Consider the following 20,334-nt stretch of genomic DNA (forward strand, 5'->3'; position numbering starts at 1 on the left):
GAAATGTTCTAGCACATTTTGTTTTACCCACGACGATAGTGTAGTCATTCACAGATTGGACGAACGATGAATCATGCAAAAGAATTTATTCCATTGTTTCATGTAATGCTCTCTTCATAGGGAAACACAAGGTTGCAGCTAGTGACCCCCCCCGGCCTCCCAATCATTTCAATTAGGTGTCATCTTTATTTGGTCAGGTTTCAATAACATGAAACCAATAGCCAGATCGGGTGCCAGCTCCTGCTTAAATGGCCTCCTCTCAGTGTCATGTCCCCTCATTGAGAAGAGAGAGAAAGAGAGAGAGAGAGAGAGAGAGAGAGAGAGAAGGCAGATGAATCAGAGAGATGTGTTATATATTATAAGAAGAAGCTAAATGGAAACAGGGCAACCTCGGAGATCAATACACAGCACGGAGAGAGCCTGCAGGATGGAGTGAGAATACCAAACAAGAACCTTCTCCTCTCTGCTTTTCCCTCTTTCTCTTCTCTCTCTCTCTCTGATCTTCACCAATATATTACTTTCTGCCTATTTTTAAATCTTTTAGACTTGTTTTGGTGCTTTAAAAGCCACACACACACACACACACACACACACACACACACATCAAATATGAACGTGACATTATTGGCTCTGGGTTACATACCTTGCCATTTCTCACCAACCCCACAAAAGCAGCAGGGGGATCCAGTAAATTCCTTGGCCGAGCAGATAATGTGGAAATGTTGACAACAGCAAATTTGAGCCGAGTGAGTGATTTAAGGACTACAGCGGGTGACGGGGAGCATGCGAGTAATGGTTTTGAGCTTTTCCGTGCTCGTCTGTGACAAGAGAAATGGGCACACTTGCCTGAAAGATCTTGTCAGAGCTTGTGGGCACTTTGAATATTTTTAAGCTTGGTTGAATGTAAATGACATAGTTTACATGAGTCACATTTGGGTTTTAATTAGTCAGCGCAGATCTGCTTTTAACTGTCAGCAGCCCTCATATTAAAGACTAGTTTTATTCCCAACTTGCAAAGCCGCTACAGAAATTCTTCAATAAAAGCAGAGGATCTCAGAGATGCAGCAGTAAATTCAAATTCAATGATATCAATGATGTTTCATCTAACATTGCAATAGCTATTCATCCAGCAGAGCAGCTGCTTCATTCCAAAATAATGAGTTTCATGTCGTATGCAGCATTTCTGAGATTTTGATTACGATGACTAATTTATCATGCTTGTTATGGAAGAGAAGCAGGATTTTTTCCTTTCATGTAATTACACAAAATATTCTTTAATTCTTTCTGGTACAATGCACTGTCAGAGCTTGTTCCCATCATATTTATTTCTACTCCTGTTTCTCTCATATACAGCGTGGCTGCATTACAGTACCATCTCCTCTCTTCCCCTTTTTACTAAGCGGTTTTCCTCAAAGGAGGAGCCGGCTCACTGGAATATTTCCCCCACAAATATCAAATCTATCCTGTGTTGTTAAATATCATTTTGTCATATTTATGAACCAAATATTGTGCGCATATATTACAGCATGTTGCTTTTACTACATTGGAGTAGATTGAGTTCCGTATTTCACCATGCAGAGTGTCTCATGACAGCTACTGTAGCTAATGACTTTACCAGTCTGCTGTGGACTGCAGTAGTGTCGCTTACAGTGTAATGTGATACAGTCTTCCAATAATTGTATCTTTTAAAGGACTATATTGTTACTTTTGCATGTTTTAACACATAAACTTTGAATCCCCTGTACTTGGAATCACAAATGTTTTCCTATAGATGCTACATCAACAAGATTTTAGATGTAGTCTCCTCTTTTTGTGCTTTCAGGGTCGCTAATTACAATAATTTATATTAGGAATTGTTCTGTTGATTATTTTTATGATTAATCGAACAATTGTTTCATTAACAGTCAATTTGCCTGCTTTGTCTGAACAAAAGGCAAATATATTCAACTGATATTTGAGATATTCACTCATATTCAAAAGGAGCTAATTCTCACATTTAATCATTTAATTTCTGTCAGTCAACCAATACATTAATCAAGTAATGTTTTACCCCTAGTGTCATTTCATGTCAGCGCAGCAAGAAGATCATCTTGCAAATACTTAAAACCTGCTTTTATTGATATGCATTAGCAAGTGATTTGTCTGATTTGAAATGCGATGATTTGTTCAAGGAAATTCAGTTTCCAAGATGAAAAAAAGAGTCAGCTGCTAAAAGCATCTCATTCATGAGTAATTTTGAGAGGAAGACAGACAGGAAGCAGACACAGATGTTACAGTAAGCACGTGTGAATTTTCTGCATTAAAAAGTTGCAGTTTGGCAGATGACTCTCAGATGTCCTTGTTTACTAAAACCGAACATCAGAGAAGGATTTTTTTTAACTTATTCTCTGTGATAGATTACCAAATGCATTATTAGCTACATGAAAGTCTGCAAGTTGATTTTTGTACTGTTGTGAATAGTAAACAGTGGCTGCCTGGAAGCCAGGAAATCAATACAATCAAATGTAGTGGTAAGAAGAAAATACTGCAGCTCAGAAATGAAGCCTTTGACTTTTATTCTACCGGACAGTTTTTTTTATTTATTTCATATCTTCAAATGCTTTGCAATGTAACTACTCTTTTTACTGTTAACACTACAGGCATTGGAAGAATAATACTAATGCACACCTGAGTGACAGATGTTTGGATGCGTTTGTCTTCAGAAAATCAACACATACAGCTTGCTTTGACTTCAGTTGTTATTCATTTGTGCAGCATCTGTCCTATCCTTTGGCTCATGATTCGTAACAAAGTACAATCCTACAAAGCCACACCAGTAACATACTGTATTGATTCACTGTACAGTTTATTTGGTCTAAACAATACCTGAAAATCCATTATGTTTCTATGTGTAAAGAAAGAAACCATTGCAGTGTGAAACTTCTATGTGACTGATGTCATTTGTCAGGTATTCCAGGCCACAAATGAGTTTAGCAGACCGTCCATTTTACATAATTGTCTTCCCGACATCAGTGGGTGGAAGGCTCGGATCTTAAATTGAAACACACATTTTAATCATTGGTCCTGACCCCGTTTGCACAAGCAGTTCAATAATTTCTGGACTCCTGCTGTAGTCATGTAATGCCTGTGTCTGAAAGTGTAAAAATTTGATTCCTGCTTGCATTTCAATTTACATATTACAAAACTGGTTCAGTCATGCTTCTTTTAATCTCAGGAATGTTAGTAAGATCAGTCCCATTTTGTCATCTCAAATACAGTGAAACCTATCCATGCCTTTGTCACATCCTCGTTACATTATTGTAATGCACTTTTTACTTCAGTAAGTCAGTCATCCTTGAAGTGTCTACAGCTTGAACAAAGTTCTTCTGCCAGACTCCTAAATAAGACTAGACGCATGCTAATATCACTCCACACACCACTCACTGCTTTTAAGATCACTTTTTAGGGCTGGCAGAGCTCCAGTCTACAGTATTTCACTGTAGGCGTCTTTAACTAGCTCATACTACTACTACTACTACTACTGCTGCTGCTGCTATTAACATACCATAACAAACATATAAAAGGGTCCTTTAGCTGTCTGTCTGAGTATTTCTATTTATGGCTCCTATACTATGCACCAGTTTACTACACAGTATAATGCCAGAAATGCTTTCAAGTCACAGTTAAAAACTCTCCTGTTTTGTATTGTAGCTCTTTGTTTATTTTACACTATTTGTATTTTAAGTGAAACACAAATTAATGCAGCACTCAAGCAAGTTAAAATTGCATTAGACCTATACAAAGTTGGGGGACTGAAGTCCAAGCTCCAAAAACGCTGGATCCTACAATTCCCACGTTGCAACTTGATCGCTCTCTCAGCTTGTAAACCCCCACATCTTTTGCCCCCAGTTTGTAACACAGGCTTTCTGTTATACATTTGTTCAGTGCCCAACCCCGATGACATCACTATGACATAATCAGGGTTATTTTTCAGACTTTGGAAAGCCTGCAGAGCTGCAGAATCCATTATAAAACTGTTTTCACAGGCTGAGTAGCACTCCGCAAGGTGATGTGTAAAATTAGTGGAATGTCTATTTAAGTGTATTACATTTGCTCAGAGCATCAAATGTATAATACTAAATATTGTACTGAACTATTGGTATACTTTATTAGTTAACTGTATATTGTATTAAGTGCTGCACTGACTGAGTGTTTATAACGTCAGCTGTACTGTAAAGCAGTAATGACCCAGACACTATTGTAGTTTATGAGGCCAGGAGCTTTACAGCGTGTTCTGAAAATAATCTGCCACACCACAGCTGTATGATCATCATGCTATACTACCACCAGGAGAGGACTGACAGGCAGACAGAGAAAATAGAAAAGAGATCCAGAGAGAGAGAAACAAATTGCATAATGTTCTCATATAATGTCTTCCAGCTCTCCAGTGATACAGCCATGGCCCCGACCAATTAGAAAGCTTACGTAAAGATAGAGACGTCCTTTTTTTTTTGAAAGGTCGGGCTGTAAGAACAAAAGGAATTTTTAAAGTGTACACACACTCAATGTGCATTACATGCACCAACACACACATCGACATGCATACTTTACAATGCCTTTGTACAGTTATTAATGCCCTGCAGCTCTCTCTTCAAATTGAATCTAATCAAGTGAAATGCTGTGAGAGTCCTCAGGAGAAAGAGCAGGTTTGACGGTGACCGCTTACAATAAAATCCCTGACATTTGGAAACAAAGCCTGCTCTACCTCTGAGCTGTAACTGCGTATGACAACTGCTGCAATCTTTGATGAATGTGTGTGTCTGCAGCGTGATACGCATGTGCATGTATGCAGGAATATGTGTGTTTGTAAATCTGTAGGCTTTTTGGCAACTGCCTCCACATAGGCTGTCTTGTGTCTATGTGTATGTGTGCTGGTTGAATGGTTTTAATAATTTCTTTTGAAGTGGTCATCATATTGGAGTACATTGGAACTAATTACGCTGATTGTTGGGAATGCAGCTGTTGTAAATATGTCATGAATGGTGCCCTTCCTGTCCTGTTTCTGCTGCACATTTCAGTGATGCTATCAGCCTCCAATTTGTTAGAATAACACCAAAAAGGGAAAGATGCATTTTTAAAACCTGCCTGTTTTGTCTTTAGGAACACAAAGTGAAAAGCTTGCTAGTTAGCCACCCTTGAAATATTAACTTACCAGCAGAAATTCCCATGAATGTCATGTCCAAGGGCTTTGTAAAAGCAGACAGGACGGTGAATAATTCATGTATAAATCGTGTTTCAAACTGCCTGACTCTGCTTCATCAACTGTTGAACCATTGACTTTGTAAGCTACAAAAATATTAGCACTCTACTTTCAAAAAAACACTCTATAAGAGCAAGTGAGTCTACAAAATGTGACATTGACTGAAGCTTCACTGAGCAATGCACATATATAATTTTATCTATATGTTATGATCTGGCCAATTTCAATTCATTGTGCAGTACTGTACTGTACTGCATTACTTTATTTTATACATATATAATAGAAGATTAGAAACATGTTATGATCGCATTCTCAGATAAACCCATTGGAGCTCTGGACCAGACACATCATAATTTATTATACTGTATGTTGTCATATAAAGTCACCTCATATTCATTTATCATATTATATTAGTGCTGAAACAATTAGTCAATTAATCAATTAGTTGATCAACAGAAAATTCATCAGCAACTATACTTAGTAATTACTTAACCTTGTGAGTAATGTTTTAAGCAAATATTTTAGTGGTTTCAGTATTATCAAATGTCTTTGCAGTAGTCTTTGATGATTGATTAAGCTGAATGTTTTTGGGTTTTGGACTGTTGGTCAGACAAAACAATACGTTTAAATATGTCTGCTTGAGCTCTGAGAAATGGACTTTTTTTTTAATACTATTTTCTAATATTTTAAACAATCGATCAAGATCAAAAATAACTGACAGACAAACTGATGATAAAAATAACCATGAGTTTCTGGCCTACATTAAATTCTGTCATGTCAACTCATATTGCACACTGTCATTACTTCTGATTATTTCATTTCAGTGTTTATGGTAGGTAAGACTTAAACCTATTTTATGGCGAACATATTCAACATTGAGGGCAGACAAAACTAATCAGATTTAGCAGAACATAGAGCTCCTGCAAAATAATCCAAGGGGAAACACTGGGCCCAATACCATCTTTAAAAATTGTGCAGTGTCTCTTCTACATCTTCAAATTAGCTCATTAAATGATTTCTCTTCTAAAGTGCCTTATTTATCCAGTTCCATCTCCCGCTGCATAAAAATAATAATTGAGCATGTAATTTGTTATAGATTAATGTATTTCGGTAATGCGGGTGGCAGGAGATGTTCTGTTGTAATTAAGCAGGACTGCATAAAAACATCATTTTAATCAGTAACCTGTAGCTTTAATGTTCTGGTATTTGCATAACATCCACATATAGAAGATGATATATACTGTAAGAAGAGGTTTTTATAGAAGCAAAAAGAGGCTATGCTACATTTAATCAAATGTATATTTGATGGGTGGTAGTGACTTTACAGCCACCTTAACATATTTGAATTCTGTTCTCTAATTTCTGACATCACTAGTTTAAAAATGTTCCTGTATTGACTCGTGGTATTTTTCATCATTGTGTCTTCCGAGTAGATTCTTTTCAACAGTTTGATTTGTCTGTGAGCATATTTCCTGGCTACTATGGCAGTTTATTGTGTCACCTCAGTCTACTTCCTGTACAGAGGTTCTCCAAAAAAACGGAAGAAATTTCTTTGACAGTTAGTTGTCACAGGTGATAATGAATTAGTCACGTACACACTGTCAGTGGAATATTAATTAGAAACATCACAACTAAGGTGATGGAAAAGGCTGGCTCTAATGGGAGGTTTCACTACTACCTGAGTAAAACAGTGAGCTTTGTTATCAGCCAACTGTACTACTGTCAAACAAGATGTTCACTCACAGTGTTTTTATTTTTCTCATAAATTATTATATATTTGATTTTTCCAGCAGGTATAACTAAATTCATGTATTTAGATGGTTGTAGGGTAACAAGGTCAGGAGTCAGGAAGACATTACCCACTTACCCAGGCTGCGAATGGACACACACACACACCTCAAACCACCTCAAACTTGCTTGTTAAAAAACTTTGTCAGTTAAAGTAGCAAGGATCTAGAGTGCTTCCTCTTGTCATCCCAATGGCGATGCATGTCTTGCATTTCAAACATGCAGCCCAACAACATAACGTGTTGTAGCCATGAAAGGGTGTAGTGTCTAGGAATGCTTTCATGAAAACTATTTCAAGTCACAATGAAACAGCAATATTAGAGCAGGTTTCTTCCTTAATGTGATGCATTTCTTGAAACACACAGAGACATCAGGTAACAAGAGAGATGAATATATTTGTATGTGATACACAGAACTTTGCTGGGGATTGTTTGGCACTTGATAAATTAGCGTATAGCAAAGATGTAGCTAGCTTCTTGAGATTTATCTGACACTCACTAAACATTACAGCAGGACAACCCTAAAGTCTTAGATCTCAAACATTACGAGCAACCTTGCTATTTAAGGCCAATAGTAAAAGGATCATATTCACAGCAGATTTGCAGTAGATGTGCCAGAATAAAAGAGTAGCTAAAGAATGATGTATGAGAGAGAATAAAATAGTAAAACCTGAAGAGAAATGGAAGAGTGAATGTGTCCTGTAAAATGAAGTGCTGCCATTCTCTACAAATCTAACAGCAGCACTTGGAAAAACAAAACATTCTCTATTTCCTTGCAAATGTCCTTATTGAATGTCAAGGTTATTAACTACGTATGTATTAAATCTCTGGACCTTCTAACTGTGTGTCTGTATTTTGTGTGTTTTTCAGGCCAGGAGGAGGATGGGCGGAAGGTTTTGGTCCTCAGTTACCCCCAGTATTGCCGCTACCGCTCAGTTTTGGCGCGGGTCAGAGAGCAACCGTCCTCTCTGCTTATAGACCACACGGTGCTGGCGCTGGGCGGCATTGCTGCTTTGGGCGGGAGCACGAGGATCCTGTACTGCCGGGACACCTTCGAACACCCCGCCCTGCTGCAGAACGAGAGCATCTGTGATGAATTTGGTGAGTGTGGCAGCTGGAGATTTGACTGTCGCCTTCAGATAAGTTAACATATTAGCTCATCTGAAATGCACACAGCCATTACAGAGGCAGTTTATGGCAGTTTGGAGTGATGCACATTGCCCCATGAAACAGCAGACTCCTCATGTCCTGAGCCCTGAAAGTAACCATGCACTTAAAACTCATTCTCATAGTACGGTTCATCTCATACTTTCAATTATGTCATTATGGTTACCCTGACCATTTGTTCAAGTCGGCTTTTAGTGGGAAATGGAGAGTGTTTGCACTTTTCAGGCCAAGCAATTTAGCTCTATTGTGTGAAATCCCAGAAAATGTACTTGAGTCCATTTAAACATTTAATTTGTGCAAGAGCCGCCTATCAAAGTGAAGACCATCAAAGGGCAAAGAAAAGGGAGCTACTGTATCATTTAGGTTCCAAAGCCAAATACAGAAGCCAATGCTGGATTTTTAAAGGGGAAGTGCACTGATTTTACACAAACTATGTGTACAGGTGTTGGCGAGTACTACTACATATGTGAAAAAAGTTGTATAAAGCCTTTTGCGGCGCGAGACGAAGCTATTTGAGCTCTGATAAGTGAAGTCACTTGAGTCAGCATCGGATGGTGTGAAATGAAAATATCTGGAGGTATGGCATTAGACACAAGTGAGCTTACCAGACCTCCATAGAAATATGCTTTCAATATGTCTTTCATTTAGTCTCAGTTTCTTTCCTATATGATGCTTTCTGTTTACGAACACAAGTGACCGCCATTCAAACACCCTCCCCAGTCACACCTATGAAAAGCATTCTGTGGTTCCAGTGAGGAATTTTGAAGTGCTGGAACATGTCTATTTGCCATTCACTGTGCTTTCCCTGCCGCTCATGAATCCACACATTTTATTAACCCCGAGCCAGGCTAAAACAAAGGAATAATGTGATTCATCTCTCTTTATATTTCCTCTGCTCTGTAACACGGCAGAGCTCAGCGGGCTCTTGTGCAGCATCAATTTGACATTCACAGTAACGGCTCCTCTGGTCAAAAGTCATTGTTTTTCTTTTCCTGTAAATTTGCCAGTAGGTAATTGCATTTTAAGAGAGCAGCAGAGGTGAGACCAGAAGGGAAACGGTTTTAGGCATAGGAAAATAAGTTATGAATAGTAACGCTAACATCCTGTGGCTGCTGTTGCTCATTCACTTGGCTCAATAATGCCATTCCTCTGTGAGCCACATTTAAGCTAAAGGTTTATTTTCAGAGCCTTGGGGAGTTCTACTTTTTTTGACTAAGGCAACCAGATTGTGTTATTCACATGAACGTTTACTAGGTTTGAAGCAGGCTTTTATTTCAGCTTGAATTGCTGCTAGGAGACTTGTTTGTGATTTGTTTCAAAACAGCAGAGCCAAGTAATTTCCATCACCCTGCCAAGTGAACTAAGGCGTCAAGGGCGCCTTACTTATAGGCACAAACACACACACACACACACACACACACACACACGAATGTTTGTACATAAGCACTTCAACACATACACAACTGCTGAGTAAAGTTCTCCTGCCATTTACAGGCTCCGTATCAAAAAGCAGCTATAAATGCCATATTAAATCCACCTTTATTAGGACAAATACCAGCACTGTGGACACGTAAGAAACATTACTGTGCAGCTGTGAAATATTAAAAAGTTAAACATTGATCTGGGGAACAATTTTAGGACTTTATTCTGTGTTTCTCTCAATGCTAATTCTGACCTTTTAGATTCAGCCAAATCTGCTGTGGCAGCTCTAATAGCCGTCCGTCTTGTTTAGGCTAATTCATGAAAGTGTGTCAGGCTACCTCAGGGGGTAAAGGAGACGAGAGGCCTCAGGAAAAAAAAGTGCTATTGCAGATTTTCAGCATGCCTGTTGGTACTGTATTGTGTGAAATGTAGCCATCAGATGAAAGCCTGGTGATTAAATCCAATCTATTCTTGGTAGCCTGGTTATGGTTTCAACACAGCACTACAGCAGGTGTATGTACAGCATAATCATGTACATATTTATTATATTATCAACAGCAGATGTTTTTTTTATTTGATCATGTCCAGTGTACTAGATATGAAACATCAGCATGCTCTGGCTGCTCTTGTGTACATAATGACTGTGATAAATTTAATATTTGCTCTGACTTTACTCAATGATGTAAGATGGTTCCTGGTATGACAATGACCGTTTTCGGAGACTGAGCTTCTTTAAAAACTCAATCTACATTCAGCCTGAGCAAAACTGTGGTTGCGTTAGTTACCAAATCTTCAGTCTTGTGATCCATATTTATGTTATATTCAGCATCGCCTGTCACCACTGCAGCTGCTTTCCTCATGGGGAATGACACAGTTTTTGTTTATAATTATCATGCATTTTCTTCCAGCGTGGATTGATTATACCCATGCTACTCCATGTCCCTGGTTTCATATCTTGCCAGAAGGACTGTACTAGTTGCACAATCGAAGAAAAGGAAATATATGTTGTGTGGAAGACCTCTCTGGCACATATATTCTTCACAGCACTTACTGTGTGCATGCTGACATACTTAATGAAACACAAGCACTTGTACAGTATAAACCTAATAGAGCATATATAATGTGCTGTACTATAGTAATATTATCATTACTGAGGCCACTCGGTAAGAAAAAGCCAAAAATAGTTTGATTGGGACAATCCAGCGCTGAATGACAGATGACAAGGTTCAAGGTTTTGTTATTAGCTTTCATGGTTCTGTTGAGTATTACTCACATTCATTTGGCATGGATACAGTATGTGATACAAAGCAATAACATAAATATTTATAAGCTCGACCTAGAGGTGCTGTACAAGATATATTTAAACAAGATGTACATCCCAGAGCTTCAGAGCATCTTGACAGCTACTCATTTGGGCGTCTGTTCAAGAAAATATTATGACCAACATTTTCCTCATTTTCTTTGATTCTGAAGTTATGCTCCCAAACTGCTGACCTCCCCCCCCCCAAACCCCTTCAGAAACCTAACACTCCGTGTGTGCACATTGCTTAAATCAACAGTATTTTGAAAGTTAGTGAGGCAATCATGTTTGAGGCAAAGCAGTTGAGAGGAGCTGCCCCTCCTCCTCCTCTTTCTCTTTCTCATTTGTCCTATATTCCCCAGGTCTCTTTCCTTGGCACAGAAACTATATATTTCATGCTCAGCTCAGTGTGTGTTTGTTTGAAATATCTCTCACTCAGTGCTGGTTTGATTTTTATTAAAAAGAAACATTTTGAGTACAATCCTTTGGAATCCTTTTTTGTAATCCTCCAGGGTGGGAGGAGTATAAAAACACTATTTATTGCTTCAATATATTAACATTGTCCAGATGCACTCTTCATAAACAGAATTTTACAGTCTATTTTTGTAATGCGGTGCATGTGTGCTAGTTTTGTACATCTGTGGCTGAATTTGGTTGTGCTTCGTGTGTATTTATGAGGCTGTTTCTGCTTGTCTGAGTAAGTTGCATCTGTGTTTGACAGAAAAAAAAGATTTCCTGTGATTTCCTATCACACATCTTTTCACTGAAACTGATATGAATATACTAAACTAAAGAAGAGAAAAGGAAGCAAAGGAAGAAACATGTTAAAATCTTAAACCAGTATTCTGAGATAATATCTTTAAAAACATTCAGTCCTGCTAGCTTGATTGGGTTGGGCCACCAGATGAACATACAGTATGATGTCATTGTTTCCACAACTTGAACCACTTTCTCGCTCCCTCTTTAAACATGAAATCAGATTAGATGAAATATGCATACACCAATATCGTCCCATGACAGCCCCGTCTGTTAATGTAATAGGCAAACTGCTTGCTAAGCTCATGTTTTCCCATCTCCTCTGCAGATTTGTGTTAACCACCAGCCCATGAATTTTTCATTGTCCATATGTCATGGTATACAAAGGCCATAGAGGAGAAATTTAGAGGAGAAAAGAGTGCATGTTGTTGCTGTATTTTCAGATTTCATAATCAGGACTTTATATAACAAGGAACGGGACATCTGGTGGAAGGCCACTTATAGTACACTGTCATGTCCTTACATATCTGTAAAATTGTTTTTTTGAACAAATGAAAGACATATATTTTTACCGTATAGGCACTTATACACAGCATATAACATGCCATGCTGTATGACAAGCCCTAACACACTTAGAGCAGGATGTGTCCTATTGATTGCTTTAATATACCATGGTATGCACAGGCAGAATTGATTCCACAGTGTTATTTTAACGAAAAGCACTTTCTCAACAATCTGTCTGATTATCTCTATTATGTCACCAGCAACACACCAGCTCCTCACTTATTGCTTTGCATTGCTGCTTATCTATTTTTAGCAAACAGCAGAGAGATAAATAAGCAAGTGGTTATAGGCGAGGAGCTTTTCAGGTCTAGACCTGTTTACAGTGCAAAGATTTGTCAGAGAAGCAGTGCTGATCAAAGATAATTGACTAGTAGAGGAAGAAAGAGCACCCAGGTATACTCTTACTTCAGTTAAAGGGTCATTGCATGACACCTTGCTCAAAATACCATTTTTATCTCCCCCACTTTCACACTTTTTTCCCCTCATTAAAATGTCCCCTAAACATTGTCCCCTGACTGTCCAGCTGTAAAAATCCAGATGAGAGAAGAGAGGAGTTAATAAAAATGTTGATCCTCAGAGTCGCCTTCAATTATTACCCTGTGCTCACAGCAATAAGCTTAAGAGCAGCAGTTGAGTAATTTGCTAACTTTTTTTGCCCTGGGTTTTGCCTCTCAGGCTACACACTTGACTCTCAAAAAACTGTTTAATCTGATGCCATAATTGAACATCAATCAAATATTAGATAAAGAAATAAAGGACAGTGCTCTTTTTAGTGAAGATCCCCAATAGTAATATTTCAGCATTTGTTTCCTTTTATTAGACTACTGTTAATTTGGTGGAAAGCAGGACATTGCTAATGTCATAGATATGTGTTCTTTTCTAGATTGATATAATCCTGTGCAGGAAATAGCATTCATGTGATTTTAGTTTCTTCTGAAAACCAAACCTACGTCCTTGAATCTTCACATACTTAGGTTACAAAGATAACCACATGTTGACTTAGACATTTCCTTCCTTTCAGGCAGCCATTTTCATTTTTCATTTCACTACAGTATTAAAAATCAGTTTTCAGTAACATAAAACCTACTTTATATAGTTGATCCCACATAGTGAAACATTTAGTCACCTTTTTATTGTCACACTATTATCACTTTATTGCAGCTGTGAGTAATGACTGTTTTGAAATCTCTCCCCGGTGCTGCATTTATGGACACTCAAACGTCTAAGATTTAATAGATATCAGCCAAACAGCAACCATTTTAAACAAAAGTAACGACCAAATTCACATGATCCTTTTTGATGTGTGGGTTAATCAGGTTACAATTTCCTATCAGCACATTGTAGATCATGAATGCAGATGCAGTGGGGTTTTTTTGGTGGCAGACTTTCAAACGTTGGATGTTGGAGTGTCCTTGAACGCATCCCCAAAGGTAATTTTCAGACTTGCACCTGCTTGCAACAGCGATACCACAAGATGTTAACATTGACAAAGAATAATAATGGCGTTAACATGTTGACTGTGAAGGATCACTCATCAAGTACATTTCATGTCTCTGCATGTTGATTTTCATAGCAAATTGAAATGCCTCAAATGTAGGAAAAATTCATCCAAAAAAAAGTAAGTTATTGGGTAACTCCCTGAAAAGGCACACACATGTCCTCCTAAGGTAAGTGATTAACCACTTTGGCAAGATGGTTACAAATACTTTGACAAGTCATTATCAGGCCTGGAGATTAAAAAAAAGATTTTAAAGCAGTTGTGTAATTTAAAACTCTGATAAACTGCTGAGCATGTTATTAATTACTTTACACTTCAGCTGGCCAGGCCGGCTTGACCTCATTCATAATGGCTTGCATGATTATTCCATTAATACCCTTGTCAAATGTGGAAGAACCACTGCTGGTGAGCATATTACATTATATTTATATTATTTATATGATTAAAAAGAGATGTGGTAGGTTTGTAGCTGTAAAGGACTACACACTGAGAGTCATATTTTCATAAAGTCCCTGATGTGAGTTATGATACAACTTGTGAATGTCCCTAATAAAAATTACAGAACAGCATGTTGCAACCTGGAGTGAACACGTCTGACTCATCAGTGTAACTGCAGATGCTGTTTACAAAATCTGTCTCTGCCAGTGAGGCTGGTGTAGAAACAGCTCATGAATGCAGCCTTCTAGTCAGGTTGCTGGGTTAAGTGTCAAGCATCTTTCACAGTGTCTGCAGGTAGAGGCTTGTTACCGGTTGTTGTTTCTGAAAAGTGCTTGTGTAACTTAAGTGACGTCAAAAATAATTGTTACACTGCCGATACATGACAGTAACAAAGGGGGGATCATACTGTACATGATTGTGATTGATGTTTCCTTTTTTTTTTCAAAGTCATCTGCGGGTTATTTTATTAAAACCCTAAAATACAATACATTAGCATAAAAAAAAATAACAGAAAGATAAAAGTATCCATTGACCTATTTTGTATTGGGAATGATGATCATTTATAATCACTGTAGCTTAATGCTGTGTAGCTTTTCAAAATGATAAAGTCCCTATGATTGGGCTCATTGGCCAACTCAATCCCATCAAGTGTAACTAGAGCGTGATCTATTAGAATACATATGTTTTATTGATGTATGGGGTCCGTGTTTATCCTGGCATTCATTTATTTATAGGTCGATGCTGTGATTTTTGTTTCCTCCAGTAATGAATAGGATAAGCCTTGAAGCTTATCCACTGCTCCCTTTCATCTCTTCCTCTCTCTCTCCTCCCCTGTTCCCTACCTCTCTCTCTCTCTCTCTCTCTCTCTCTCTCTCTCTCCCTCTCTCTCTCTTTCTCTCCAAAAGCCAAATTGAAATACTGTATTTTTAAAGCCTCGGTCCTACTGAGTTGTTGCTGCAGTCTGTCAGTATCAATGATGTGGAAGCGTTTGAAGGTTATCCCGTTTTTAGCAAATCCTCCACATTACGTAACTTTGACTCTGTTTTACATTCGGCACTCTTGGAACAACAGGCGTGTGTATTTGGGACAGTCCCTCTGCGTGCTCTTAACATTTCTTTGCTTTGGATTTATTTTTCAATTTCCTCCCCTGGAACAATAGCCATTAAGAGCTACTTGCCAACACTTGGGTACAAGCAAAAGCTGAAGTGACTTGTTCACTTGTCAGATATTTACTGCCTGTACTGTGTTGTAGTGTATTTGTTTATTTTGGTCTTGACAACTAAGCAGTGCTGTTAGTTATTAGAGATTAAATACACACAGAAAGATAATGTGCCTGGTTGGACATGAGCCAAAAAGTTTTTTTTTCTTGTGCAATTACATTGAGCGTGTGTGTGTGTGTGTGTGTGTGTGTGTGTGTGTCTAAATACTTTGGTGATATTAAGTTCTCTAGGTCAGAGGTTGTTGCATACCTCAGTGTGTTTGTCAGTCATTGGATCTGGGTTAAGATTAAACCCAGCCATGTCTCAAATGTGTTAATAAGTACTTAACTCTTGACACTACTATCATGAGGAAATCACATGAGGTGGACAGCATGAAAGAAAGAACGAGAAAGAAGGAAGAAATTAATGTTCTCTCCATAATTACAGCTTTAAATGACTATAAATTACGTTTGTGAAATTTCTCTTGTAAAACATGTAACACTGTGACAGCGTACCATTCTATTTACTTTGCAAATGGAAAGCCTGAGTCGACAGCCTTTATGAGTTTGCGCAGTGGTAAAGTACACACATTCACACCGTTGTCGAAACACACACACCCCAATGAATCCGATGAGAATGATTTCATAATCCGTCGCAATAATAAACTTCTTTGAACAGTTTAATTGGCTCTTCCTGGAACGGCACGGCTTCGCTTCATTTGATCTGATGAAAGAGTAATGTTGCTTCTCCCCGGGGGGAGCATGCACAACGGCGCACAAATAATGAATTAAGAGCACTAGCATTTTTTTTTCCAAATGCCTTCCATAATAAAGCAGGAAAATTCATACTGCACTTACACCAATTTCCCCCTAAATTGCTTTCATGTTTACTTGCTTATGTATTTAATTTTCAGAGCATGTTTTAAGTGAAAATAATCCTGATTCCTGGAAGGGTAATGGAATGAGGTCACATGGAAATTGATTGTAATCTGAAAGCGTCATTGTTGTTATTTGGAAAGGTTCCAGATACTGTACTTTCCTCGTGTGATTCTGTTAAAAGTCACATTTACTGTACACTGTTCTAGAAATGCTAGTACTTTGAATAGCCTGTATGACAAGGAGTGAAATTTGATTTGAAAGCTTTTGGTGTATGTAAAATGGAAAGTGGAGTAGGCTATGCAAAGAAGGAAAATGGAATATGTAAAATTGAAACTGACAAAGTCATGATGGTTTGGGAGAATGTCCTCTTTCCTATGCTGAGCAATATAACAACAACAGTCTGAATGGAGAGTCTGTGTGCAGCAACTGTATGGTCACAGAAATGAGCTCATTACTGGCAAACACATTATGTATGTGCACGTACACACACATTTAACTTAATATTACTATGGTGAGAATATTCCACTTACATATCCATCTGCTAATTGTCACCCCAAACATGCCTGGTCCTGAACGCAAGAAAATCTGTGTGTAAAACCATAACCTCAACCGAAATAATCCTCAATTGTATCCCTGAATCTCTTTCCCTAGTTTGGCTTGGCAGGAAATCCTTAACACACGTACACACACATACACACACACACACACACACACACACACACACACACACACTAAAGAACGATTTACACGATATTATAAGTGTGAGATAAAAATATGGGAGTGTAATTTTAATGTCCTGGTAAACACACACTTGCTGGCATGTGGGCTTGTCTCCATGGCAACACTAGTCAGAGCGTGCCGGCCTAGCGTTTTGACAGGTTCCCCTGATGATGATTGATAATTACTACCTGACTTGTTGTCCCCATCTCCACAAACATATGGCGTGAGCTGCCCTCCGCCATATATCTGCCAAAATGTTCCCTTTTCTGATAATAGCTTTTTAATGTTGCATTTTGTTGTGCATGCATAGAAATCACACACCCCACCCACCCACACACACACACACACACACACACACACGCGCACAATCCCCCCCCAGCTCCACCCCATTGTAATTACATTTGCTACAGCTCATATAATTATTACAAAAAGGAAAGAGAAATAGATAGGAGAAGCAGGAGAGTGGGAGAAAGTCAAAAAGAGGCGGAGGAGGGAGGGGGGATAGAAGTGATTTCACTTTGAATTGATGTGTTCCTCCCAGTGCTGCTGAATTTAAATTTGACAAATTGTCAGGATCAACACAAAGAAGCAGCATTTTTTTACAGTATAGTCACATATTAGAATATAAACACCAGATAATAGCCGGGATGGTGTGCTGTAGTTTAAAATGGCAAGCAAGACTCTTTATTCCATATCCATGTGCGCAGTATTTTATTATGCAGTGTGTTTGCATGCATAAAGCTCATATTTAGATTCAATTGGAAGCAATCTTGTTATATTCACAGAGACCATAGACGAGGACATCAGTCTATAAACATGATTTATCTACTGCACACTATCTAGCAAGGCATTAGCATAGACCCTCTATTGTGTGTCTTATTACCTGACTCTGTACTAAAACCTCAGACCTGACCAGTATTTAAAACCACAACCAAACTGAAATTAAAAATTGAACTTACTTGTGATAACAACATCATTGGGACAGTTTAGATGATTTTATTTTTTTCTAATTTTGAACTTAAGATTGAGCTGCTTCTTAGTATGACAACATTTACATTAATTACTTTTGTTTATTTGTCTTTCATTTATCCAATCAGTTTATTCACCTCAATAACCTCTGCTTCCAGGAACACAAACATTTTCAGTAACTCTCTCACTTATTATGTCTTGGCTTTCGCAAGCTAAATCAAATTAACTTATTAGTACCTGATTTCTGTACATGTCTGTAGCAGATGGGCAGGACAACTACTGTAGTTCACCTATATCCCATTGGTTCACGTAATGTGTGGCGCACCTGCAGTAGGCTCCATGGAGTCATTTCTAATACTGTGTGATTGAGGTCTGCCACAGGCTAAGGCAACAGACAGGCTCTGTGAAGGAGATAATGATGCATGCACACACAGCTGTCAGTCAGCCAGCTAAGGGGAATCGTCTTTGAGGAAAATAAAAACAGACTGTAGCCGATATAATGCAGTATTTGTATACGAAATGATGGGTTTGGGAAATAGAGTGGAACGAGATGTCAGAGCTGTTGCAACAAGGAGAGGAGATCTGGTGAGGAATCTCCACAGACCAGAACATCTCACATGAATTCCTGTCTTTGCAGAGTCAGTATATTTATGAATTATACTAATGTCCATTAGAGAGAGTAAGTTTGATTAGTATAGTATGTAAGTATATGTTGAACCAAATTACTAAAAATATGTGTTTTTTATCACTTACCTCCAGTGGTATCTAACTATGCAGATAGTTTTGGTTTAATTTGTTCAGGGGGTTCTGTCTCCATACCATAATAATGGAAGTAAATTTAATTTGAAATCAATCAGCCAATGTTACACTGAATAATCAAATTGGGGATATAATTTCTGTTGTAGAAAAAAATTCCAGTGAATTTTGGAAACATTTTTGTTTGTTCAAAATTGCGCTGATAAATATTTTCAGAATAACAAGGGATCAAATGACTATGTGTAATATGAAAGGGAATTTTGTCCTTTGACTCCACAGTTCCCCTCAGCATTACAGCGTCTTTCAGTGCATTGTTTTGGTTTGCATTTAGCAGCTACAGAGCCAGATATTTCCCTCGGAAGTTGGTGGAGACCAAAACAGGGTGAGGAGAGCGAATACTTGACTTACACTACAACAAATACGACTCCAAATGATTGCTAGTGTTGCTCCGGGTGTGAAAATAGACCACTGTTGTTTATAGACAACTTCCCTGCAACAATTCTATAAGGTGATGGTCAGTGTTGTGTTTTCCGTTTGTTCTGCTGCCTCTCAAAAAAATCAAACTAAAGTAAAGCAAATTTTTCTATGCTGTGAGCATCATGAGCAAAATTAATTTCACTTTCACTGTATTGAAGTAGAGAAATCTCAGAGACAGATATCTCAAAACCTATACAAATTAGGTTTTAAGAATGAAACACTGAATTGCCCTTTAAAAAGAGAGGTTGAAGCAGAGTAAATCAAGGTGCTGTGTGGTTAGAAAGAAAGACCTGTTTACAAGATGCTATTGGGGACCTGCCGATGAGCTAGCTGGTCCTCAGGGGGACTCTTGTTGGAGCTCTTTTAGTAAGAAGCCAGACTAATCCCTACGTTTTACTCAGGCGCATGCGTTAATAGCCTTGTATTACAGTGAATTTCTGTGTGCCAGTTGTCAGGACAAGATACAGGTGCTCTCTCCAAACACCACTGTTCACTGACTCTGAACACCGGTGAAAAATTTAAATTGCCGCTCTTGCTGCTCAGTGATGTTTAGTGCTTTTTCGCTCCATCTGTCTCTTTTTCTCTCTCTCTCCCTCTTCCTCTCCCTCTGTTATATTGGAAGGTGAGGTTGTTTTTGTTGAAGGCTGGGTAAAACTTGGATGCCTTTGTGTAATAACAGTAACGAGTATCCATTGTCATGCCTAAGAAGGAGCCAAATGCATTCCTCATTAAATTCAGATAGCTCTCAGCCACAGCAGTGTAAAAATATCTTCTTATGTTGCACACTATACAAGTACGGAGCATTCACTTGAATTCACGGGTGAAACCAGGCAAGAAAATAACACCAGTGATGAAAATATTTCAACATTATTGATGTTACATCAACTGAGGTTGACCTAATATGAAACACTGTACTCTTACGTTCGGCTGTGAAATGTTTTACACTTTATCAATGATGATCTCCCTCTGTATTATTATGAGGAATTAATTAACACTTGTATCATCTATCAACCTACGGAGGTTTTGATGATTAATAACAGTGTACTCTGTCCACCCACACTCTCTGTCTCACTCTGTGGGTGAATTGTGTAATTTTTGATGATTGCAGTGATAAAGATGCTTGAAGTATTACTGTTCATTACATTTTTTTGTGCTGGCAGTGTG

The 20,334-nt window shown here is 38.3% G+C and overlaps 1 protein-coding gene across 1 annotated transcript in view; it reads left to right on the forward strand.

The window, feature by feature from the left end:
- The window catches only part of arid5b (AT-rich interaction domain 5B), a 72,370-nt gene that overhangs the window by 24,791 nt on the left and 27,245 nt on the right, over positions 1 to 20,334 (forward strand). The window contains exon 4 of the mRNA XM_038736899.1: positions 7,897 to 8,127. Within this exon, the coding sequence (XP_038592827.1) occupies positions 7,897 to 8,127 (231 nt within the window). The remainder of the gene's footprint in view (positions 1 to 7,896; positions 8,128 to 20,334) is intronic.

Source organism: Micropterus salmoides, unplaced genomic scaffold, assembly GCF_014851395.1.
Source record: "Micropterus salmoides isolate LMB-PRFRI ecotype aquatic unplaced genomic scaffold, ASM1485139v1 Ms_hic_scaffold_22, whole genome shotgun sequence".
NCBI lineage: Eukaryota > Metazoa > Chordata > Actinopteri > Centrarchiformes > Centrarchidae > Micropterus > Micropterus salmoides.